Consider the following 24,584-nt stretch of genomic DNA (forward strand, 5'->3'; position numbering starts at 1 on the left):
TGGGAGCTGTATGTGGGGGGGGGGGGGGTGTGTTTATCCTTTTTCCCATTTAAAGCCACTACTTATTGTGTTAGTCTTTCTTCATCTTAACCTTCCACGATAAATACCCGTGGGTCCAGGTCTGGGTTGGACATAGAGAGGGAACTGGTGGTTGCTTGGGAGTTTTAAAGAGATTAAAAATGTTTTGAGGATTACAGTGTGGTAATCTGGGCTGGCTCAATCAGGTCACTTTGTGAGGCAGCAACCCTCTTGCTTCTTCACACACTACACTGAACAGTGAATCCAATTAAAACACTGATTTGCATTATCGTTTTTTTCCCCCGAATGTTTAATCACAGTTGAATAACTGGATAAAACCGCATTCGAGTATGTTCCGAGTCCGACAGACATAGTTCGTTATCTTACCCCAAAGGTCACAAGTGCTCGAGAAAATCATGTCCTACTTCTGACAACTTACATAACTTTTTACACTGTTGACGATGGATAAGATACAAGATAAACCTTCGTCGCAGCATGCAGCATCGGGGGAAAAAAAAACCAGGAACACCCTACGAGACTGGCGTCAAACCCAAAGCTCAGGGGCTAGATCCGACCCATCAAATCATTTCATGTGGCTCACAAAAGTGTACTGTGCTTCTTGATAATGCACTTGTTCCATTCATTTTGGCAGAAATAATTTTGTAACAGATATTTCAAGCACTGGTTTTCCCAAATTCCTTCTTAACATAAATTGGACAATATTTGTATATGTTTTTTGTAAGCACGACTTTAAACAAATTTTATCCATCCATCCATTTTTAACACCGTCTATCCTGAACAGGGTTGCGGGGAGTTGCTGGAGCCTATCCCAGCTGACTATGGGCAGAAGGTAGACTGCACCCTGAACTGGTCGCCTGTCAGTCACAGGACACATATAGAGACAAACGACCATCCGCACCCACATTCACACCGTCACTGAGTGGGAACCGATTCCACACTGCCTGCACACAAGTCCGGCGTGTGTACCACTACACGTTCAGTGACGATAAATTAAATTTATGAAATAAAAAATCGGTCAGGACAATCAAATGCATTACTACTTGTGTATGTAATAATATGATGAGGTGATTATACAATTCAATGATTTCCACAGGCATAACGGCGCTCCTGAAGTAAACCTTAACAACGACATCCCTGTGACAAAATTTAGTTTGACATGCCCGCTTTGCCTGCAAACCCTTTGGATAAATTTAAACATAAAATTTGCTAAATTCTTTTTTTTCACATCTGACTTCAACAGAGAAACAATTGAAAATAAGGAAAAAAAAAACCCTGCCTGAATGTTCTATGCTCTATTTTTATTTTGTCCGTTAGTGAGCAGAATGCTGTGCGGAGGAGTTGTCATTCTTGAAAAATGACACAAAAACTTATCTGGACAGTATTCTATAAATTGATTACTGTCAGCACTTGCTCTGAGGTTTCTGCAGAACATTAGTAATAATCACCTGAAGCAAAGAAAAAAAAAAAAAACCCTGCCTGAATGTTCTATGCTCTATTTTTAAAATGAATGGCAAGTAATAACATCCTCAGTCTGCTTTATACAATTACTATCAGCGTATTGTACTAAAAGCTCTACTGATTCACCAATATAGACATCCTTTTCATATTGAAACATGTGGAATGCCTTGGAGTGTAATTGCGCAATCAAAACAACGAATTACATCTTAAGGTTTCTGTGCCTTGAGCACTTGACACGTTTTACAGACATATTCTTCTTGCTCCGAGGACCATGTCTCAACAAGCTTCCACTTAAGACATAACAAACACAACCTCTGCCAACCAAGGCCTTGACTCTGGTATTCCCTCTGTGCATTCATCCAAAAAGCTTTTTTTTTTTTTTTTTTTTGATCCGACGTTAGGCACACACGAATACAGAAAGTGCACTGATGATTTACCGGTAATTAAAAAGAAAAGAAGTGCAAATCGTGCCGTTTTTAGAGTGGAGGGGGCACGGGCGGTACCAGCAAGTGGCACCGAACACATGTTTTGGGGTTGCACACTTTACTTACTATCTTTCATTTGATTGTTTTATATATCTGGCCCGAAGCTTTTGCATACAAATATTTACTGTATTTATGACTTACGGCATCAGTGAAATACGCTATGGCACGTTCCGACTTCTATAAAAAAAAAAAAAAAAACTGATTATGCTGTCGTTGCATGAACGAAACTGTTGTAAACTGTTATCGCTTTTATTTGGAGTTCAACCAAAATGTTATCTTCCCTTACATGCGTGTCAGGCATCAGCAGTTGAACAGTTAGAAATGTCAAAATGTTGTAATGTAACATTATTTCCATCTATGCGTTGGTTTGGGTGAGAGGCGGCGTACACCCTGGACTGGTCACCAGCCAATCGCAACTTGACAAACATAAATTCATGCTCACAATCATACCTACTGGAAATTAAGAGTTGTTAATCAATTAAGAGTATATGCTTAAGGAATGAGGGAGTGTTTATATATACTGTTCTGTAATTTTTAAACATTTTATTTTTTAAATGATTTTAATTATTATTTTGGAAGTATTATATTAAGTCTTGAGCGTGAATTTCAAGTGTCTTGGCGTAGAGTCTGTCAACTCCATCGGTGCCCTGTTGCTTGAAATATTGCTGCCGTATGAAGAATTGTGGGTAATATCCTTTCATAAAGGCTGGTAAGGAGTAACCTTTGCTAAAACAAAGCTTAAAGGTTGCATTCAGGGATTTCGAATTTGAACGACCAATCCTCCAAGTATCATCATCTCACTCTGACCCGATAGGAAAGTTGACAAAAAAGAGAATCCGAAAATGGCCAAAGTTTCCACTGTCATTAGCCAGGAGGATGTCATTAAAAACTCTTAACACTTATACATGGTTACATTAATACATGGAGAACATGCAAATGTCACTGAGCTGAGCCTCAGATTCAAAACCAGGACCTCTCAACGGTTGGGCAAGTGCACTAAACACGAAGGTCATTTCACGTTATTGAAATTGGGAATAACGTGTTTTAAAAATAAAACAAGTTTGGAAGTCAACCACCATCCCGGAATGGATTCTGTTGAACTTTAGCGATTCAGCTGTTCATGCACACGATAGGGACTCAAAACGCTCTCACATACCTGCACAGATCTACAAACGCTTGGAAATTCAGCTTCTTCATCTTCTTCTCACTGAGCCAGTAGCCGACTCTCCGGCCTTTTAGGAAAGTTTGCATCTCCAGTGATGCTCCTGGAACCCTTCCCTGGACGTGAAGGATGTGATTGACTCACTGGCTGGCTGACTGAATGAGGGATCGACCTAAAAAAAACAGGAGAGCTGTGTAAAGTCTCTCACCACTCCAATCCTGTTGGATTGTGTCGTACACAAATACAGACACCCATCACAGGTATGTCAAGTCTACGACTAACACAACATAACAAATACAATGACAACCTGGAAGCATGACAGATTATGTGGAGCATCAGTCAAACTCATGCACGCGCCCCTCCAAGCTAACTTCACTTGCTAATGTTAGCTGGCTAGCTTGCTAGTCCAAACGATGGCACAACGCAAGACCGCAAGCGGGCTGCAAAAACGAGTGGGCAGGCCGATGTGTATATGTTGCATGTACAACGTTTCAACGCGCGTTCGCTCAGACGTGAAATAAGCGCCGGGGCTGCGAATAACGCTCGCGATGAGGCGCCGCGGAGAGCTAACTAACCTGGCACTTTTGGCAGTCCGCCCCTGAATTGACGTCCTCTTCAGGAACTAGCTCGGGTAGTTTCCCATTCTGGGCCCGCCAGTTGGAGCAAAGGGAGAAGTTTCCAGGGAAGGTGACAGTTGACAGGAACAGCTGGACCCACGTTGCAATGTTGCTGGTGCTTTCTCCCCGCACCTACGGGCTCGACTGACTGACTGGGACTGACTGCACACACCCAGGATCCAGGAGGCTGGTGCTGCCTCCAAGTGCTGCTCGGAAATTAGCACTCCCTATTTCGTTTTCGTTCTTTTTCGTGCTCTGGTTGCCATTACTTTGCGCCTCACTTGTTTATTCCTTCACTTCTTTCATAGCAAAGGCCAAATTGGCGATAAACTGCCCAAAACAAGTCTTCTTTTTCCCATTTCATTGTAAAATTACCCAACATTAATTTGTGATAAAGGATAAAAATAAATTTCCGATAGTATTCAAAAGCAACCACATGTGGTCAAAGAAGTTGAGCCTGTGGTTCCTGTTGGTCCAGCATATCATGATGACGAAGTCCAGTTTTTCCACATTTATTGAGCCAAAGCATCCACTTTACATGACAAAAACCTCAAAGCACGCCACCCAAAAAATGTCACGAAAAGTATGCATACTGAAATAATGATGATAATGATCTCGTCTCAATGCACTCCCAAAATAACTTAATTTATAAGTGTAACATTTGGGCCTGAATAATTGCACACAAAACTATTATTCTCTTGAATGCCGCAGTTTAAATGGAAACAGACTCTACACGGGTTAATTATGCCATCTCCTGGAAATGGAAAAGTATTTAATATTTTATTATTGTTTATTATTATGATGATGATGATGATTATTATTATATTATTGTTATTATTAATTTCATACTACGAGACCCTCGTGAGGGTCTATTTTGGATGTATTATTTTATTTCATTTTTCCGACCTTTTGTTGGACCGTCGCACCACAAGTGAAAAACAATCATTCCCCTGCAAAAAAAAAAAAAAAAAAAATCAAGTAGTGGCGCCCTCTTTTGGAACAGTTTTGCAAACACTTGACATTCCACAAGAAAACATCCAGTACGTACTCGGTAAAAAATAAATAAAATAAAATAAAATAGTTTGTTTAATCTATTTCAAGATGAATTGACAAGAGGACGTTGAAATAAATCCAATCATATTTATCGAGTAATAATAATAATCCTACATTTTATTTAGAAGCGCCTTTCAAACACGCAAGGACAATTTTCAATCAAGAACAAAACAATAAAACCACAAATAAAATTATAAATCATAAAAGAAGAGATTAATTTAAATTGGGTATGTGATTTTGAATAGGTGGGTTTTGAGATGGGATTTGAATGTGGGAAGAGAATCAATATTACGGATGTTGGGTGGAAGTGAGTTCCAGAGTTTGGGGGCAGAGCGGCTCAAAGTTCTGCACCCCATCGTGTTGAGAAGGGCAGAGTTTACAGAGAGGTGGGGGTAGGATGAGGACCTGAGGGAACGAGAGGGAACGGAAATTTGAAGAAGATCAACCCCCCCCCCACACACACACACACACACCAAGTCAAGTCAAGCTTTATTGTCAAATATGTTCTATGTGCAACACACACACACACACACACTAGGCGCTGAGAGATTGTAGGTTCACCCCATGTTGGGCAAACCTAGAAGTGCACTCTGCTACCAGAGCGACTTGTTATTTTTTTTATTTTATTTTTTTTTCGTTTGAACATCAGCTTTATTGAAAGGAGGAAAAAAGCGACGTCTGCACCGCAGCACGATTGAGAACACACTTTTTTTATCAGAGCGACTTGGATTTATTGGCAAATCGCTACCGTGACGTATTTTCCGCCACGTGGTATTGCCTCCAAACTCCCGCCCGGAACTACAACTTTGTTTTTTCAGATTCAGAAAACTTTATTTATCCCCGTGGGGCAATTAGAGTTGTACGAGAGCGGCTTATTGTAGAGACAGTAGGAGCAAGGAAAGACATAGGATAAGAGTAGCTTTTGCGGCAGCTGCAGCACCGCGAGCAAACAAATACACTCGTTTTAGCCTCGGCATTTTCTCCTCGGTCATGGCAGGGACAGACACAGCGGACTCGCACCTTGACGACTTCTTTGAAAACGAGGAGGAACTGGAGCATGCTTTGTGCGTACTGGCAGGAAGTGACTCCGAAAACTGTTCTTATCCCCGTGTAAGAAACATGCCCTTTGTCCTCCATCCATGCAAAGGAATGCTGTGCTCACGTAAAACACACTTATGTCGAATTGAATTTGATTTCATGTCTGGATGACGGTCGTGTTGATCTTGGCCACGTTCTGCTGACTTTTAAGATCGATTTTGCGTGTGTGTTTTTGCAGGGCTATGTGAAGAGGCAGGCGGTGTTTGCATGCAACACGTGCACGCCCAATGCATCACAGCCTGCTGGCATTTGCCTGGCGTGTGTCAACAAATGTCATGATGGGCATGACATCTTCGAATTGTACACTAAAAGGTATGCTGTTAAACTCGAATTTAACTGCCTTGTCGAAACAAATACAGTGCAGCCCAGATTCTGGCTAGCAGACATGATGGCGTGCCATGTTTTGAAAAGAAAATGCAACTTCCGGCAGCGTGTATGCAGCTAGATAAAGCTAACACACTCTTCAAATTGTTTCTTGTTTCACTGGTTCAATTCCCTGAAAAAGAAGGAACAGTTATCGATGTTGTACGCTCCTGAAAAGAAATGCTGTTGATGCTTCATTTTAAATTCGGGCTGAAGAATAAATCAAATTACATCAGATTGTCGTAAAAAATTGCCAAACCTGCAATTTGAGAACCCCCCCCCCCGCCTTCATTCCAGTCAGTTCGGTAGTTTTGTTTATTTTTTTAAATTTATATAGTGTCTTAGTTCAGTGTTCATAATGTAGTCCACCTTTCCAATCATGTTTCACAAAAAAAAAAAAAGTTGAGATAAAGCCACAGATGTGTTTGCATTATTCTGGGTAATCTTTTGTTTTAATGATTGACTGATTTATGTTTGCCACACTTGTTTGGTAGAATTTTGTCAAGTTGTCCCAATGAACGCATTGAAGACTGCAAGTCCAAGTGTTGAGCAGATTAACAACTTTATGTGAAGTAGTTCAATGTTTCTCTTCCTTTTTTTCTTAACAGAAATTTTCGATGTGATTGTGGAAATGGCAAATTTGGGGATTTCCAGTGTCAGCTCATTCCGGTGAGAATTTTCACTCTCTCTCTCTCTCTCTCTCTCTCTCTCTCTCTCTCTCTCTCTCTCTCTCTCTCTCTCTCTCATAACTTTAAATATAGACGGTCCAGAACATTAGGTACACTTGATTCACGACATGTAACCCAGTTCAAGTGGTGTATCATTCATACAAAACAGTTTGATCGACATATAGTTTTTTTTTTTTTTTTTTTTTTATATATTCTAGGATGATGCACAATGCAATTGGGTGTCCTTGTCTATCATAACAGGACACATGAAAAGTCTTAAGAACCCATGATTGAAATTAGACAGGAAATGGGCCATTTTAGTTTGAAGTGGCCATTTTGGGGCAGTTCCAAAACATGTCATTTGATGAACTCATATGAGAGAATTTGCTGAAATGTGCGTCAATCACAAGTGGATACACTATACTTGCCACTGACATGACATAGTAGATTTTATTCACTTCCTCTTTCTATTTTTAAGACCATTCTTAGTTTCATTTTCCTTTTGGGATCTTCATTTGTGAGGTGGAATATCTTGGATCTTTGTCACGTCGCCACTCATCATTTGGGGCACCTTTACTTCAAATTCATCTAACATTACTGTCTCCAAAATAATCCACAAATGAATATATTATTAAAATCATAATTTGCAGTTCAAGATAGCAGCAGTGTGCTCTCTGCTTATAATTTATTGTTACCGCACTGTTTAGTGTAATGTGTTCTGTTGCACTGTTACCAACATGACAATTACGAGAAGTACCTTATCACAATTTGTACCATTGACCTGTACAGTGGCACCTCCAAAGTAAAACGCCCCACAATATGTCTCAATTGTCGAATAAAACTTGGATGTCAGAACATTTTATTTCATCTAATCAAAGTGTCACAAATAATACACAAAATGTATCAATTGCATCCATACATTTTAAACGTAGCCAAATGCACAATGAGTGACAAAGACCTCTCATATCGGACTTCATGAGGCTTATTTATATTTTGCTTATCGTGGTCACCCTTTGCTCTGGCAGATCAAAGATGAGGAAAACGCAAAAAACCTTTACAATCACAACTTCTTCGGCCGCTACTGCTCGTGCGACCGGCCATTTCCTGACCAGGAGGATAAGGTATGCCGTTTGTTCATTTCTGCTCCTGAATTTGAAGTTACTTCTGATGTTTACTAAATTTAAGAAATTTCTCCACAGGTCAATGATGAGATGATTCAGTGTGTCATCTGTGAGGATTGGTTTCATACCAGGGTAAATATTACCTCACCCTTGACGCCTCTTGCGTATGTGTGTGTGGTCCGGGGTTATTATAGTTGTAATTATCGTTACTATTTTTTTTATTTCATTTCGTTTTGTAAATGTCATTAGTTTTAAGTAGTATTCAGAACAGCTTTGTTAGTTTGTATCTTTTTTAGGGTTTTTTTCTAGTTAGTTTTTGTTTTAAAAAACATGGTGTTTTACTTGTGTGCAAGATCAAAAAAACACCATGGTACGTGCTGTGTAGTAAAAATCCATACAAATATATTATTTAAAAAATGTTTAGAATACAGGGGGTAAAAATTGGTGTACTGTATATAATTGTTTCATATATGAAACAAAAAAGGAAAGCACTTTTTAACTAGCGTTGCATTTTGGTCTGAGCTAAGGTACAAAAGCAGGGGCTAGCCATTTGAGCCAAAACCACACGCAAACCCATCTCATCGGAGGAGCGTCTGGTTTTTGTTGGCTGCGGCTCGATGACCTCGCTTCTGTGCGATACACATTAAGGGGACCACAACTCCCCGACGGCTGTTAGACATTCTCTTCTTCCGACTAACGGCCTTGCAGTAATATTGAAATAATTACAAATAAAATCCACGCCAAGAGCTCATGTATTAAATTAAGTGCCCTGTGATTGACTGGTGACCAGCAATATGTAAGGAGCTCATGTATTAAATTAAGTGCCAAAGATGAAACACAAGGGACATTTCAAGCTACAGTGACATAAATTTCATCCAAAAGCCAAATATCCTTAACTTTTTGTGAGTAGTGCATAGCGATTTCAAATGAGCGTAATCTCTCTATTGCAAGATCTCTACGCGTCAGGGAGCTTGCATTGGGGATATACAGACTGTACGCTGGTCTTGCTGTCAATTCTGGCACTTGAAACAGGTATCTGGTCCCGGTCGCCAGTCTCTTTAAGTTCCTGGATGGGCGTCTGTGACTTGGCTACGTGCCCTGTGATTGACTGGTGACCAGCAATATGTAATCGAGAATAGTCCTTCGCTCACCTGTGAGTCATATGAGGACAAATAGTATGAAAAATGGATGGCTTGTGTTAGATGATGCTTGCATTCTAATGCGCGTTCATCTGATGACATTAAGCATTTGCAGTGCGAAGTGGCGGAGATGGATGAGATGGTATGCGAGGACTGCATGAACAAGGCTCCTTTTCTGTGGACATACGCTGCTCACCATTCAGGTATTTCTCCTTCCTAGGTGATAGCAGCAAACGCTCAAGTACCAATCGTGTCGCTTTGGTGATATTTTTGTTTCCTTTTTGGTTTCAGCCGAGATGCAGGAGGGTGAAAATGGGAACGTAGAGGAAGTAGAAGAAAATGAAGACATTTTGGAGTCGAGTGAAATTAGCCATGAAGAACCTTCCACCAGTCTTGAGCAGAAGGAAAAGGAGCAGGAGGTAGGGCAACCCCAACATACAAGATTTCAACATTATGGATGGCATAAAAAGATTTCTATTTTTCCATATTTCCCATTGTTTTTCTTTCATATTTAAAAATAGATTTTAAAATGCTATGTTACATTCAAGCTTACATGTTTCTACATTCAAACTTGGAGTATGTATTTTCTCAAGCTCTTGTGAAACCCCAGAAGTCCTTCATGAGGGCGAGCTTCATATATATTAAAAAAATAATAAAGGAATGGGGCTCTAGTCTAGAGTTTACTGCAAAACTAAACACACAACCAAATTAATTACACACATTTTTTCTTCAAATACAAGATGTACTTCTTTTTAGAAACACTGCTAATGCTAGCAGTCAATATAAAATTACAGTGACATGCTAATAGCAAATTAGCATTGATTTTTGGGAGTGATAGTCCTTCAAATAATGAATATTTACACACAAACACTGTAGGAACGCACACAGACAGGTAATATAACAACACTTAAAGGCATATATTCATCTGCAAATTTGCAGTCGACAGCAGCAAAATTGGGGGGGAAATTAAAAAAGTGTTTCATTGCTAATATTTAAATGTTATTTTGTTTGAAAGCGTTTCCTTTTATTTAATTTGTTTCACGTTATATTTCAAGTTGAGTTTTGGTAGCTGAATACATCCTAAATTCCCAAATCAATGAATTGCATTTTAATCATTTCAATATCAATCAAAATAAGTTCTACTACCGCACATGGCAAATTTTCGTTTATTGTGTGTGGGCTTGGAACGTACTCCCCGCAATAAATGGTAGTTCACGTTAATATCAGTCTTCCTTTAATCATGCCAAAATTGGTAATGTACTAAAACCATGATGACCAAATACATGTTTATGAACAGAATGAACATATGTATGCAGTATTTCTTGTAGTTAGCAACCGTAGACTTCCAGTTATTTATACACTCCTGTGTGATGTGGAAGGCTTTGAAATACACTATCGTGTAATGTAGAATCCGTCACGATGGATTCATGCGATGCACGGAGCAGATGTGCAGCGTTACTGCCGATTTTTCTATGTTGTGGTCTGATGTGGCAGCCGCTGCTTTGTAGCTTGCCACCTGATGGCGCAGAAGAGCAACGTGACAGGACAGCGAGCAGGCCTTCTCTTGGGTAATTAGAGGAGACGTGACCCACAAGGCCCCTCTGTCTCTGACTCTGCAGACAGCTTTGGCTGCGCTTCACAGGCCAGCTTTACTGTAAAGCGCTCATTTTCACCGCCCGATCATCTCGCCCTCGCTGGGTGAATCTTGTGTTTTATGGAGCCGTGTCACGCCATAACTCACAGCCCTCGTCTCACGGCAGGGAACGCCGACCAGGAGCTTTCCCTGTAAGCGGAGCTACGATGACATGACAGACTGCCCCAACGAGATCAAAACGGTGGCTTGCAAGCTGAAGTATTTTCAGACGCTGCATGTGTCGACGCCTCAAAAGGGGGCGGTGTTCTGGCCTTCCAAGTGGCGCGCTCTGCTGTGCACCTGCACGAGCTGCAAGGTGGGTCTCAAGCATCAGGCTGGCTCAGGGGCGTATGGCCCGTGGCTCCGTTCTTTAATCCAGCCCGCCGAGCATTTACAGTGTTTACAATTAAGTAGTGTCATATTTGGTGCATTCATTTAACCCTAACATTGGTTGATCATTATGTATTTATTTCATCATTTGTATTTTTAAAATCTCCTTGTCTAATTCAATCATTTAATTGATTTTGAACAATTTTACATTGCATGACATTTATTAACGAATTAATGAATAACATATTTTAAGCTTTAACTTCCCCCTACTCTGGTTTCATTATGATCTATTTATTTGGTTGATTTTTCATTTCTTTATGTACTTCGTTTGAAATGAAATCTCAAGTCAATGTAATTGAATCATAATACATTTTTATTCAACTATTTAGTTTGCTGTGTGACCAAATCAGTAATTCGTAAAGCAAATAAAAATTGGTTAACTGATTTTTATCTTCATTTTGAGTCATTCAGCTCATTAGATAGTGTGCAAAAGGAGTTTTTTTTAAAGTAGGTTTTTTTATGTAATATTTTTATGTAATAAAATAATGGCTTATTTAAAGGAGCTATCACCGGAAAAAAAACCCTAAACTTTTTGTAGTATTTGTTAAAACTGTCAATATGACCTGACAAGTACTTAAGTAAAATCACCTGTGAAAAAATAGCCTTCTCTGGGCCTATCTTATGCCTTTCATTCGATTTGCAAAAAAAATAAATAAATAATAATCACACCCTACAAAAAAACCCCAAACAAAAACAACCAGAGATGTCAAACTTATCTCATCCACTCAGGGAGCACACTTGAACCCATAACAGTGTTATAGTAACACTTCATCCCGAGCAAGTCATGCTACGAATGACTGTCCATTTTAAAAATACACGTTTGCTCACCCCCGCACTAGCCCTTCTATTTATGCTTATCAGAATGTTCCGTTGTATAATACATGTGTCATACCTGTGGCACACAGAGGGCTTATGTAGCCTCACATGTTCACTTCCTCATGGACCTTTCTGATTCGGTTCTGGCCTACGAGAGACGAGGCCTGAATGAGCCGTTTGGGAAGCACCCGCTGATGACGCTGACCAGTTCAATGAACCGAGTCCAGCAGCTCGAGTTCATTTATGGTGAGAACGACTGCAATTTTTCTCTGTCGCTACACTTGACATTTATGTGCTCCGATTAATCACGCTTCCTTCCTTTTAGGTTGTAATGAGATGGCGACTGCAATAACTGCATTATTTGACAAATGTGCAGCAGAAAAAAAGGTAAGGTCCAACCGGATGAGCCAGGGAAGGGCAAACTTTTGTGCTCAAGGGCTTTGTATCATTTTTAAAACAGATAACGGGCAAGGTGACTATGACTGGATCCGACTCTTGCAGTTCGCTGTCACATTTTCCTTTTATTGTCCGGTGATACATTATTTGTGTTGTTTCCCTTCAGGTAGTCACCACGGAAGCAGTGTATGAGCTTTTCGAGGAGCTGCAGGCCAAAAAACAGCGCAGGACCAACACGGGCTACGAGTGACTGAAGCCGGGCCAGAAAAGCAGGCCAAAAAACAGCGCAGGACCAACACGGGCTACGAGTGACTGAAGCCGGGCCATGCCGCAGTCCTGCGGTGGCGCTAATGAAAACTGTGAATGTGTTTCTTTTTCCCTTTGTTGGGGGGAAAAAAAGGAGTGTTTATGCTGCAATCGTTCTAGAAGAAATAGTGCAAATGTTGGAAGCACACTTGTTTCTGTTCAAGATGCCTCAACTTTGAAGTTAGTTTTGACTTAGCGCATGTGCATTTGTGACCTGTTTTGTATCAGCACTGCAGCCTTGGAAAAAGTCTGTTCAAGACGTGTTGCTAAGTGTTTATATGAGGTAAGTTGTCTTTGTCGGCAATTTAATAAAGAAAAGTTAACCATTCACCGGTGAGAGTCATGGGTTCAATTGAAAAAAAAAAAAACTGACAAGTTCATTTCATAATATCAAACCAGTTTATTTTTCAGGACCACTGTTGCACACCTTTTGAGGCGCCAGTAGAAAAATAGATTCACTGAAACTAAATGCAACATAATTAGTCTACAAACATCGATTGCTAAGATCCCATACAAGTACGATGTACCTGTGAGGATCCAACACAATGTTTCAGATGATTCAACTACAAAAAAAAAAAAAAAAGACAACCAAAGGTGCTAAATAACATCAATGTACACAAAAGGGAGCTACAACTATCTGATGCAGGCTGGTAAGCTGGTAGAAAAGAGCTTGCATAGACATCAAGGTCTCCAATAAAAACCCAACTGCAGGCAGGGAAGGCACTGACCTCTCTACAGCAAAGAGTAAAACAACCACTTTTAGTCAACGGAACGTCCTCTTGGAATAGTCAACTACAACACAACATGTATAGCGAGGAATCGAGAAAAGTTTAGTGTTTCACCCCCCACCCCAGATGACAAAAAAAAGGTGATTATTCTGCATTGGCAATCTTCAGATTCGCGCAAAAAAAGGATAATTTACACCACCGACAACAGTGAGCAAATTGCCCCAAATGGAGAACATTTACAAAGGAAATAACTCTGAGACACAATCTTAAGAGCACATTCGCAGCGAGCTTTCATGACAGGACCAACTTACACTGTCACATGAACACAACGACCACTTCAATGTAATCGAAACCAGAAACAAGTGACGCTTGATTTGGTTATGTACAATTTTTCCACTGGAGCGACATGCGCCAGCAGCCTTTCTTCACGTCAACGCAGGATTCCTTTTGTTTCAACTTGTTCCTTTTCCCCTTAAAACAATGACTCTCATGCAGGCATGTGAGCTTCAGTCGTGGACTTGCATGGTTCTGGAGCTACAAGCAGCTGCAGCATTTTTGGCCACAGTACTTCATTGAACAGTATGACCGCTGACTGTGCGAGGCCAGTGAGATGGTGGCCAGATGGTTGTCCATCCGGTCACTTAGTTCAGTGATTCCCGACCACATATCCAGTTTCACTTCTTGACAACAAAACATGTATCCTTGTTCAACTATGCCGGGAATGTGTCCAATGACAGAACAATTAAATGCTCTTCCACTAGATGGCAGAATATGCAATTATTTTGCTTTTTCACCTGTTATTCATACAACAGAATATCTTTGTGGTCAATTTAACAGGCCCAGCTTTCACTTACAGAAAGTGTGTGTTGGTATGTATAGACGTGAAACATTTTTTCAATTGGCTGTATATGAACCTTTTCTTCATTAAGATAGGGCAACACTGTTAAATGTGAATTCACAAGGGGTTTGCGATAGAATGACATCATAGAGAAAACTGAGTTTGAAGGTAGCTGAAATGGAATATTCAGAGTACTGGTTAAGGCTTCAAGATTTGACTACTTGATGCTATTAGATTAGGAGGAGGAAGGAGCGCAAGCACACAGCCTGCTGTCCTCCTCCTGATATGTACAAAGACACCAGGCTGAAAATGTGCGAATACAGTACTGAGATTGTCACCACACCTTGGTGCGTGCGTGTGTGTGTTTACGTTGCAAGAAGACACGCCTGCTACCGTTATAAGTTTCTTTCTATGCAACAGCTGAGGCTGAGTGTTCAAATCTGGGCTGCTTCTTGCCTTAATTGAAGACTCAGTTTTGTCCCCGGGTGAGAATGTGAGTGTGAATGGTTGTCTATATGTGCAGTTGGCTGGCAAACAGTCCAGGGCGTACCTCGCCTCTCGCCCAAAGTCAGATTGTATAAGCTCCGGCTCACCCGTGTCCCTCGCAAGGATAAGCGGTGTAGAAGGGATCGATTGATGAGAGGATGCAGAAGGTTTTCTAGGCTGTCACCTAAAAAGAAACCTAAATAATATACTTGTAGGAAAGACGGTCTTACTGTAACCGCGAGAAGACCATACTATTGTAATAGCCTGCAATCAAGTCGCTCTGATTGTTTGGACGTGGCAGTCAGCCCTACTTCGACTAGTTGCACGGGATGCTACAGAGAACCACTGGTAGAAGACAAGCGGACATTTCCATATGATTTTTATCACAATTCTCTCCTCCAGGCTGTGTGGCTTTTCATAAATGAACAATCCTATCCTACAATCTGACACTCATCAACATGAACGGCGCCTGTCTGACAACCACTTGGCGACTGAGCTACATTAAGGGACTGCCCCAACCAACAAATCGGCACACGGATCCATCCGGCTAAGTGACCTCGAAATGGGACACTTTGCCCTTCAACTCTGTGCGATGGATGGAGTCAAGTGGCAGAGGTAGGACAATAAGGACTTCCTATAGATGGCAATCACCTTTCCCCATGCTTCTGTTGAACACACACGCATGCACGCACGCACGCGCACACACACACATTTAGTGCTTGGCCATTCAATCAAATGAGCTGTCAGTCATTCCCTTTTCCCAACTCAATTGCTGGGGTTAAAGTGCAGATTTTTTGTACGGGTAGTCAGGCTTGCTGGGTGACCTGCGGTCTCTGGCCATGTCCTCGCTGACACTGTTCCTGTGAGGCTGCTGAAGGGGCCCCGGGCCAGATGACTCCACAGCAAGAACCATCTCCTCTGGGGCATCTCGAGGTCCGGCCATTCTGTCCTCGTAGACGTCCATGTTTCCGCTGGGCGAGCGCAGGTGGCCCAAGCCGTGAGTCAGGTCGGTCTCGTTTGAGCGGCCCCTCGGCGCGTGTCCCATCCTGGGCTGCGGCCCCGAGGGGTTAACGGCATCATGCCTCTGAGGGGCCATCCCGAGGACATCCAGCCGTAGTGGGTCCGGGCCAGTCCGTCCCTGCGCTTGGCTGTGGGACTGAGAGTCCGTAATGTAAGTGGGTGTAAAGGGTCCCGATGGGGCGCAGCTGTGGCTGTAGAGGTCCGGTCCTGCGAACGTGGACAGAGTGTGCGCGGGGGCCGGAGATGAAGGTCGACGGGAGAAGTCGTACAGGTCGGGAAACTCCGCTTGCATCTCCAGCTTGGGTTCGGGGGCGTGTCTTTTGCAGGAGTGTCCGTGCCCAGGGCCGTGGTTGTGACTGTGGCGGACGGAGGGGCAGGGCCCATGGGGCAGATGAAGACCCGGGGGGCCCATGGGGCTGTGAGGGCTTTCACGGTCCATCTCTGCTATGTGCTGCTCCCTCAGCGACATGACCGAGACGCCCAGCGCGATGTCGGGCATGAACTCCCTCATAACGGGCTCCCTGCCCATCTGAAACAGAAGACATGTTTTGTGACACTACCTTTTAAAAGTGCTTATCATGATCCAAACATGAACAAGTCAAGACAAAGACAGGAGTTCCCAACATGCGGCCCACTGACCAGCACAAGAGAGTGGGGAGTGCTGGGTTGAGTATAACTACATGTTTTGAAATGTTTCACCTATTTTTTTCAAATAAACACTTTAGAGGGCTAGGTCAATTTTTTGAAATATATATTAAACGAATACAGGACATTATCTTAAATTGACAAAGCGAAAAAAATGCTCAAACATAACTTGATTATGATCCACTTCCTAGTGTGGTTCACAGGATGTGAGAAAATAGGCAAAAATGTTGATCATTGTTTTCCAAATTATAGGCAGATGTTTGCTCGTGTCAAATTTGGATAAAACACCAAGACAATCAGTCAAGCTTTCATGAAGGGCTACAGCAGCCTGAGAATATTTATTGTTGGGAGCCTGAAATACAAAGATTGATACAATTTTAAATTAAAACAATGTCTCTAAATGATTCATAATCAAAATAGTTAATAATTTGATCATAAATAATTTTTGCATCTTCAAAGTGAGCCCCCATATAGTTCCAGACCAACCCCAAAAGGTGAACATGCGCGATGTAAAATGTGCAGTTATATAATCCATATAAAAAATTTAAAAAATTTCTATAGCTTTACTCCTCCCAATCTCTCCCAATAACTTATCTGAAGGCACTTTTAAAACACATTGGAACTGTCCTGTACTTGAACACTAAAAAACAGATTACTTGTATAAAATGTATAGAAATGTCCCATGTATAGTGGATGAGGAGGTGTCTGGGTAAGAGCTGTGGCCAACAGCAGTTTTGCTGTGAGTGCCTTGGGCAGCAGCCCTGTTCCTTGACACGAAAATGAACTTAAACCTGTTTTTACACCAAGCGCACGGGCATCAGTCTACCAAAATAGGGCCCTATGCCCTTAATACTAACTGGTCACTTGTGGTCAAAAAGGTTAGGAAGCCCTGCCTTAATGCACAGCTCAAAGACCCAAAGACAGAACAGACACACTCACCGCTTGCTGTTCAGACAGCAAGGATCGGCCCATAGCTTGCGCTTCGGTGCAGTCTGGGGGCTGGGGTCTGGGCACAGAGGAGAAGTCCGAGCCGCCATGCTTGGCCGCCGCATGGCGCTGGCTAAGGGTGCGGTTGCAGGGGTAGGAGAAGGAACGGGTGGGGGTCGGCATGGGAACGCGGGGTCGCCAGGCGCCTTTGAGCTGAGCGTGGCTGGGCGTAGCAGGGGGATGGTAAGGGGGAGGCGGGGGAGGCAGCGGCAGGTGGAAGCCCGCTACACCTTCCAACTCTGTGAACATGCTATCCATGGCCGGGCTGCTGTTTACTCGACATCGACCCACCTGGCGCAGAGCCAGAATTGGACTCTCATCTCCGAATCGTTCGTCGGGAAAGAACTTGTACGGGTTCTAAAAAGATAACATTTCATTAAAAATACAAAACAAAACAGTTGTGCCACCTGGGCTTTTATCTGCTTGAAATTCTACAGCCCTTCCCCATTCTCCCCCTTGCTTTCCCCTCCTCACCTGTAGAAGTTCGGTGGCTCCGTCAGCCAAACCGAACTCCCGGAGCACTCGCAACTGCAGCTCGTAACTGACGGTGGCGCCCTCGCCGCAGTTGAGTGCGTACGCTCGCTGCACTTGCTCCGTGTGTCTCAGTTCCTGCAGCCTCCGGATCATCTCCTTCACCACTGAGAGCTGCGGTACTGCAAGACGGAAATCAGAATTAAAATGCAAACACATGAAATGTAATCATACTTGAGGTCTGCGAGTATTTGTTCTGAGGCAACTCAGGAAATGAATCCCGTCAGACTACAGTGCTTAGCCGCAGTTTATCATTAACGACCACATTATGTTAAGTAGCGCAGATTTCAGTGGTAGTATTGGTAATTTTTTTTTTTTTTGGCAATATCTTTATTTACTGTAATGCCGTCGCATGTAGGAAAAGGAAAGCCTCGGCCCGCAGCAAATTTTATTTACATTGAAAGCTTGCAACCTTTGGGTTCAAATTTACCTTAAGTTTAAAACGTGTTTCAATTAGGTTCAAAAATGTTTAACGCATGTGTCAGGAGTGAAACTTAAAAAAATATGTTTTTATTAAACAGCAGATTGCTATATTGCAGGTGTGTCTGGAAAGAACCTACTGCGATAAACGGGAGGCCCTCGTAACTGACGGTGGCGCCCTCGCCGCAGTTGAGTGCGTACGCTCGCTGCACTTGCTCCGTGTGTCTCAGTTCCTGCAGCCTCCGGATCATCTCCTTCACCACTGAGAGCTGCGGTACTGCAAGACGGAAATCAGAATTAAAATGCAAACACATGAAATGTAATCATACTTGAGGTCTGCGAGTATTTGTTCTGAGGCAACTCAGGAAATGAATCCCGTCAGACTACAGTGCTTAGCCGCAGTTTATCATTAACGACCACATTATGTTAAGTAGCGCAGATTTCAGTGGTAGTATTGGTAATTTTTTTTTTTTTGGCAATATCTTTATTTACTGTAATGCCGTCGCATGTAGGAAAAGGAAAGCCTCGGCCCGCAGCAAATTTTATTTACATTGAAAGCTTGCAACCTTTGGGTTCAAATTTACCTTAAGTTTAAAACATGTTTCAATTAGGTTCAAAAATGTTTAACGCATGTGTCAGGAGTGAAACTTAAAAAAATATGTTTTTATTAAACAGCAGATTGCTATATTGCAGGTGTGTCTGGAAAGAACCTACTGCGATAAACGGGAGGCCCGTCGTAACCTGAAAGGGAACAAGGAATATAGAAATTTCAAAGTCTCCGTCAAAGACCTCACCTGGGATTTCATTGGCTACAACTGATGGAGCAGTGACCGAGTTAACGGTCATCTGCTGATGGTTAACCATGTGACAGCACTGCGGCACAGCGTTGTTGACCATGTAGAGGGTGTCTGGGACGTTGGACATGCGCACAAGTCGCAAACGCACCAGGTCAGTTTGCTCCACCATCATTTCATCCAGCACCAACTGAGGGGAGAGAAATGGGAGCTTGCTTTCAAAGAGTATGCTAACGTTTCACACTTGAAGGACAAGCTTGTCATGAATCTATCCAGGCTGTTGGCACGTTCAGAAATAGAATTACATTTTTGAGCGAGCATACAGTTGCGAGAAAAAGTATGTGAATCCTTTGGAATTACCTGCATACATTGGTCATAAAATGTCATCTCACTCACAACAATAGACAAACAGTCTGCTTGAACTGATACCAAATAAACAGATGTTTTTTCATAGAACACCATTCTCACAGGTTGACAGTGTGTGCCATCATCTGACAGCCCAATCAATCAGTGTCCTACCTTTGCCTCTTCCACGTAAGGAGAGAAAAGGCGAGGACGCACATAGATGCCGGCGTTCTTCTGCCTCAACCAAGCATTGGCCTTCCCCCCCTCGGCTGTTGGCAACATATCTGACGGAGGAGTGCTAATCAAGCCTCGCTTGAGCTGTGAATGAGAACAGGGAGTCAGACCGCCATGATGCAGCATTGCAGAAACTGGTCAGAAAAGGCAGCGAAGGAGCGCTAACCGCGTCGGAGAGGACATCGCTGTGCGGAGGCAAAATGTGCTCGGTTCGAATGAAGGGCAGGAGAGGGGAAAGGATGTCCTTAAGCTCCTCCACGTCGAGGTCTCTCCTCTTCACTCCACGTTTGTTGACGCTGTGGGCTGTGCCGCTTAACAGATTGGGCTCTGCGCAAATGTGAAAATGGACAGCCACATTTCAAACCACGCGGCCCATCAAAGCGTTCCCCACAAATTGAAGTCTGATTTTGGCCAGGGGATGAATCATTTTGGGATTAATTGCATGCCTGTTCACCTTATATTTTGATGAGCATCCACAGATTGATGACATCTTTAAAATATCACAATTATACTAAAAAAAGTATATTAAAATAAAATAGTTGACATTTTTGAAATAGCTAGAACTTAAAAAAAACATGCAGAAACGGGACAAACTGTACGTAATGTGAATGGAATTTGCTTCAAATATGTTTTGGAACTGATCAAGATGAGCAACCATTTGAATTTAACATGGAAAATTCAATTTTAAAAGGTCCAACCATTATGTCTGTCAAATCTCAATCGATCAATTATTCATTTGTTATGCTTATCAAGGATCACCACAGCCCAAGGGGAATTATAATTCGCTAAATCCAAGGAAAGAAAATGGCAGCACCACTGTGATTTCACAGGTGACAAATGTTCAGTGAAGCGCTGCTCTTTTAGGTTCAAATTCGGCCAGTGTTTGATATGCTTTTAAGTATATTTTGGAGGCTGTAGTAATTTTGAAATGGCCTCAAAATCATTGGCGGCTGTGCTCAGAGCATAATTATTGAGTGTATTATCTTACCCCTGTCTGCCATCCTTTTAATAAGCTGCTGCTCGCCCCACTTAACAACATACTTGAGAATGTCCTGCTCACTGGCCTGCAAATGAGACGGAGACACAGCGAAAGGGAGGAGGGGGAGCAGAAGGAAGGAGGGGGGGGTTCAGGGAGACAACATAATTATCAGGACAAGGAGGTCAGATATTGTCAGGGGGGAAAAAAGAAAACAGCAGTTAAATGAGGATAAGGTGACAGGGCAACATGTTTGGACAGTGTTCCAGCAAGGTGCAGGCCCGGTTGACTTGTGTAGTTGGATTTCAACATTTCACCTCAACTGTCTAGCCGGAGGCCGAAGTAGCCTGGCACAACTGATGACAGCACAAAAGCTATTTTACTTTGCAAATGCTGCACTCAACGCTAGAAGGGGTATAATAGTGAGCAGCAAATCACTCGCGAATGTATCCACAACTATTTGGATGAGGATGGAGATTGTACTATTTTGTGTACATACATCACCACAGTGGATTTTAAACCAAAAAGAAAGATGTGATAGGAGTTGAGACATTTAGCTTTCGTTGAAGATGTTCTTCTATTTTGGAATTACAGCCATTTATTGTGGACTACCTAAATTTTCATATCTGAAATGATTTGGACATTTGAAATATCCAAGTACTGTTTCTTTCATTCTCAGTAACATGAAAGCATCATGGATTGAGATCAGAATACTTAATTATTCGCTTTTAAAAAGTCTGAAGATGACTGCAATGAAAGACTTGGCAAAGCACCGCTAGGGAGGAATTTGGTGAGCTGTAAACTTGAAGGTTTTCATCAAATGTTAAAAAATTGTGTTTGCATTTAGAATTATGTCACATTGTCCAAATATTTGTTGATCCCCTGGAAATTGAGGAACCATGGATAAAATGGCTTAGCAGTAAGCTCCAGCGTATTTGTGGTTCACTATTCACAAATTCACCTCTTTGCATTTCTTTCTATGAACCTACATCGTCAGCTATTCATTACCAAAAAAAAAAAAAAAATCATAGGTTCTCTGAAAAACTCATCTATTTGCACATTTTTATGCTTCTTTCGTAACATCCCAAGATTTCATAACAGCGCCAAAGATGTGTTGGGTGTCAAGTCAGTGTTTGCGCTGCCCACTCTCCGCCTCGCAACAGAACTCTGAATGCATTGGCCAAAATTTGAGACAGCTGTAAAAGAAGACAAAACAGACGGCGGCACCGGCACGGCTCTGTTTGCTCACCTGTAGGTAGTCTGACTGGATTGCGCTGAGAAAGTGCTCCTTACTGAGCTCATAGAGAATATCGGAGGTGACAACTTGACTGAACTCCTCGCAGAGGAAGTGCATGGCCTGCCTGTGTACCCACTTGGAGCCATAGGGTTGTGAGCTCCACTTGAGGATGGGCACCAGTGAGTCGAGAGACAAGCTTTCCACGATAATGTCCTCACAGCCTGCGGGGCGACAATGTGAGAAGAAAGTCAGTGAGACAGGTTTTGACATTCAACAAATTCAAAGCTTTGATTCACGACGATTTTCACATAAAGCATTTGAATACGAAAAACCATTCGCAAGGCACATGCCAGCATTTTCCCCCTCTCACGTTCACACACTCAGGGAGTCTCTTTCAACTAACCTCCACATTCTCCTTGCTGTTTCTTAAATCAGAGCACATACCAGAACAGCAGGCAGTGGTTTAACTCGGCAACACAACGACCCGCAGAAATGCCTTGAGAGCTTGATGTGTCTTTTTGCCTTTTCTTAAAACATCATGAATAAACATGGGTGCCTGAGTAAATGTGTGCATGGATGAAACATACATTGGGGAGGGGGGAAAAACCCCACACAGGCATGATTTGATGACATTTCCAGAGGTGATCTTAAAATGGCACACATGATGGCAGGTCACTGATGTCAAAAACGACAATGGACAAAAGTATTGTTGATCAACTCTAATCCATTATTTTTCGGGAATTAAAAAAAAAAAGTGGAATGAACACTTGCTTGTAAAAATCCTCCATAACAAACACAATTAAGAGAAAATAGTTCACTGGTGCTTCTCACCCAAAATGTCCCAATTGTGCGAGTTGAGATTTTAGGTTAAGAGTGGGCATTTGAAATACCACAGCAATTTCCACCCATTGATGTCTAAGAATTTTGGCAATTGATGGATATTTTTCACCTAAACTTGTCAGCCAAGTGGAGTACGGTTCCCCGAGTAGAAGACGGAACTAAAGGGTCGAAGAGAACGTTGAGAAATATTGATGTTAATACCGTTTTCACTCTAATTTGACCAGATTTTCTATATGCAAATTTACACCAAAACATTCCCCAAAATGTTGAATTTTTCCAACGGTGGGGGGCATGTGGGGGGAAAACAAAACATCCCACGCAATTTCTCCGGAACACAGTGCGTTCTTTAACATTTTTTTGATGCCTTGTAATCAGCTTGAAGTAACCAACCGCAATCGGCATTTTCAAAGAAAATGTTTGTACCTGATTCAGAACAATTAACATTGCAAATATCAAGCAAGAAAAATATGCGCCGAAAGTTAAGTTTTGGGGATCATCGTGAGGTAGTGGTTAACAATGCTGTCACAGGCGAGTGTTTCCGAGTTTAAAACGGGCCTCTGGCCTTCCTGTGTGGCGTTTGCAAGCTCTCCACCATGCTTGCGAGGATATTATCCAGGAACTCTGGCTTCTTCTTGCATTCCAAACATAAACTAAATTGTTCACTAAGGATGCCAAAATATACGTCCAAATATTGATGGCCAAATTTTTTGAGGCAAAATATGTAGTCTTGAAATGCAAACACCTTGGCGGTTTATCGGTTTGCTGGGAAAAAAAGTATGTTTGACTTTGAAAGTTCTTCTGTATTTTTTTTCCTTTCAGTTCTTGTGCAATACTGTACTTTTGTCCTCATAGTATACCTATGCTTTAAGTTCTCCAGGGACACACATTTGAAATGTATTTCTAAATTAAAAAAAAAAAACAAAACCTCAGCAGTCTATTCAAATGCAAATTGAATGGATAAGCTGTAGCGCTTAAGGCGTCTTTCGTTTTATCAGCAAGTTACAGTAACAGATGTTGAGAAGGAAGGGGGGAAAACCCAGAATAGTTTGGAAAAGCAAAACAATAAGCAATGGCACTTTGCCTTTTCGTCGGTGATAAACTAAATGACTGTTCTAGGTTCCCCGCCAGCTGTGTCTCCATCTTTGACAGTGTTCTCTGCCGTCTATCTTCTTCTGACGTTGAGCTCTGTGCATCCTTGGCCACACATGCACAAAAGTAAACACTTGAAGACAACAGCTTTGCTCCGCAGTCACCCATTCCAATTCAGAGCAGCCTCCTATCTAAAGAGACAGCGCTTTTACTTTGAGCTGGAAATTAAAATTTGCTGTTTTAGTCCGTGTGAACTCTCTACAGTTGGTAACCGTACACAATTGTTGTACAATTGAGCCACTTCAATGGATGAAACCTTACTTATTATGCAGCGCCCCATGTGAGTGGAGCCTCCAACCGCTAAAAATCACTTTAAATGCAAACCGCAGCTGACGGCTTGTAAACAAGCCCGTGGATGTAAATCATGTGCGTGGATCACTCGAGCAATGGCGCTTTGAATGAATCAGGCTGCAACCACAAGCAAGAGGCTCGATGGTCAGCGAAGGGAAGCAAAGAACAAAACCGCACTGCTTTTCTCTGCAGGGCACTTGAAAAATTAATAAGGCTTTTAATATTGCCTGATAGCTAGTTGAGGTGGAAATCATAAAGGGACAGATGTCTGAAGGATAAAGACGGATGATGACGTTGGGCTTCTGCAGTAACACCTCCA

At 42.1% G+C, this 24,584-nt stretch overlaps 3 protein-coding genes across 6 annotated transcripts in view; 1 reads left to right on the forward strand and 2 right to left on the reverse strand.

Annotated features, from left to right (window-relative positions):
* Positions 1-3,944, reverse strand: part of itpk1b (inositol-tetrakisphosphate 1-kinase b) — a 30,532-nt gene extending 26,588 nt beyond the window's left edge. Inside the window, exons 1-2 of one of the 2 annotated variants that reach the window (XM_019870193.1) lie at positions 3,720-3,944; positions 3,139-3,316 (exon numbers count right to left, since the gene is read on the reverse strand). In XM_019870193.1, the coding sequence (XP_019725752.1) occupies positions 3,139-3,233 (95 nt within the window). In that variant the 5' untranslated portion in view covers positions 3,234-3,316; positions 3,720-3,944. The remainder of the gene's footprint in view (positions 1-3,138; positions 3,317-3,719) is intronic. The other variant, XM_019870194.1, reaches the window with a different exon arrangement.
* Positions 3,945-5,540: 1,596 nt separating this feature from the next.
* LOC109516037 (ubiquitin protein ligase E3 component n-recognin 7) lies at positions 5,541-12,828 on the forward strand. 3 transcript variants are annotated; one of them, XM_019870211.1, is made up of 13 exons: positions 5,541-5,624; positions 5,735-5,924; positions 6,091-6,224; positions 6,884-6,944; positions 7,969-8,064; positions 8,143-8,196; positions 9,310-9,406; positions 9,495-9,622; positions 10,964-11,152; positions 12,132-12,288; positions 12,368-12,429; positions 12,605-12,669; positions 12,732-12,828. In XM_019870211.1, exons 2-13 carry the CDS (start codon positions 5,805-5,807, stop codon positions 12,748-12,750), a joined length of 1,182 nt encoding a protein of 393 aa, XP_019725770.1. In that variant the 5' UTR covers positions 5,541-5,624; positions 5,735-5,804; the 3' UTR covers positions 12,751-12,828. The 3 variants fall into 3 exon arrangements, with proteins under 3 accessions (XP_019725770.1, XP_019725769.1, XP_019725771.1); XM_019870210.1 differs by having other exon boundaries at positions 12,605-12,649; positions 12,712-12,828; XM_019870212.1 differs by lacking the exon at positions 12,732-12,828 and having other exon boundaries at positions 9,319-9,406; positions 12,605-12,697.
* A 301-nt stretch (positions 12,829-13,129) lies between these two features.
* btbd7 (BTB (POZ) domain containing 7) overlaps positions 13,130-24,584 on the reverse strand; it is a 24,004-nt gene continuing 12,549 nt past the window's right edge. Inside the window, exons 4-11 of the mRNA XM_019870213.1 lie at positions 21,998-22,206; positions 20,761-20,836; positions 19,939-20,099; positions 19,713-19,856; positions 19,194-19,383; positions 17,923-18,101; positions 17,401-17,805; positions 13,130-16,345 (exon numbers count right to left, since the gene is read on the reverse strand). Coding sequence (XP_019725772.1) covers positions 15,575-16,345; positions 17,401-17,805; positions 17,923-18,101; positions 19,194-19,383; positions 19,713-19,856; positions 19,939-20,099; positions 20,761-20,836; positions 21,998-22,206 — 2,135 coding nt within the window. The 3' untranslated portion in view covers positions 13,130-15,574. The remainder of the gene's footprint in view (positions 16,346-17,400; positions 17,806-17,922; positions 18,102-19,193; positions 19,384-19,712; positions 19,857-19,938; positions 20,100-20,760; positions 20,837-21,997; positions 22,207-24,584) is intronic.

Source organism: Hippocampus comes, unplaced genomic scaffold, assembly GCF_001891065.2.
Source record: "Hippocampus comes isolate QL1 unplaced genomic scaffold, H_comes_QL1_v1.1 scaffold43, whole genome shotgun sequence".
Taxonomy (NCBI): Eukaryota; Metazoa; Chordata; class Actinopteri; order Syngnathiformes; family Syngnathidae; genus Hippocampus; species Hippocampus comes.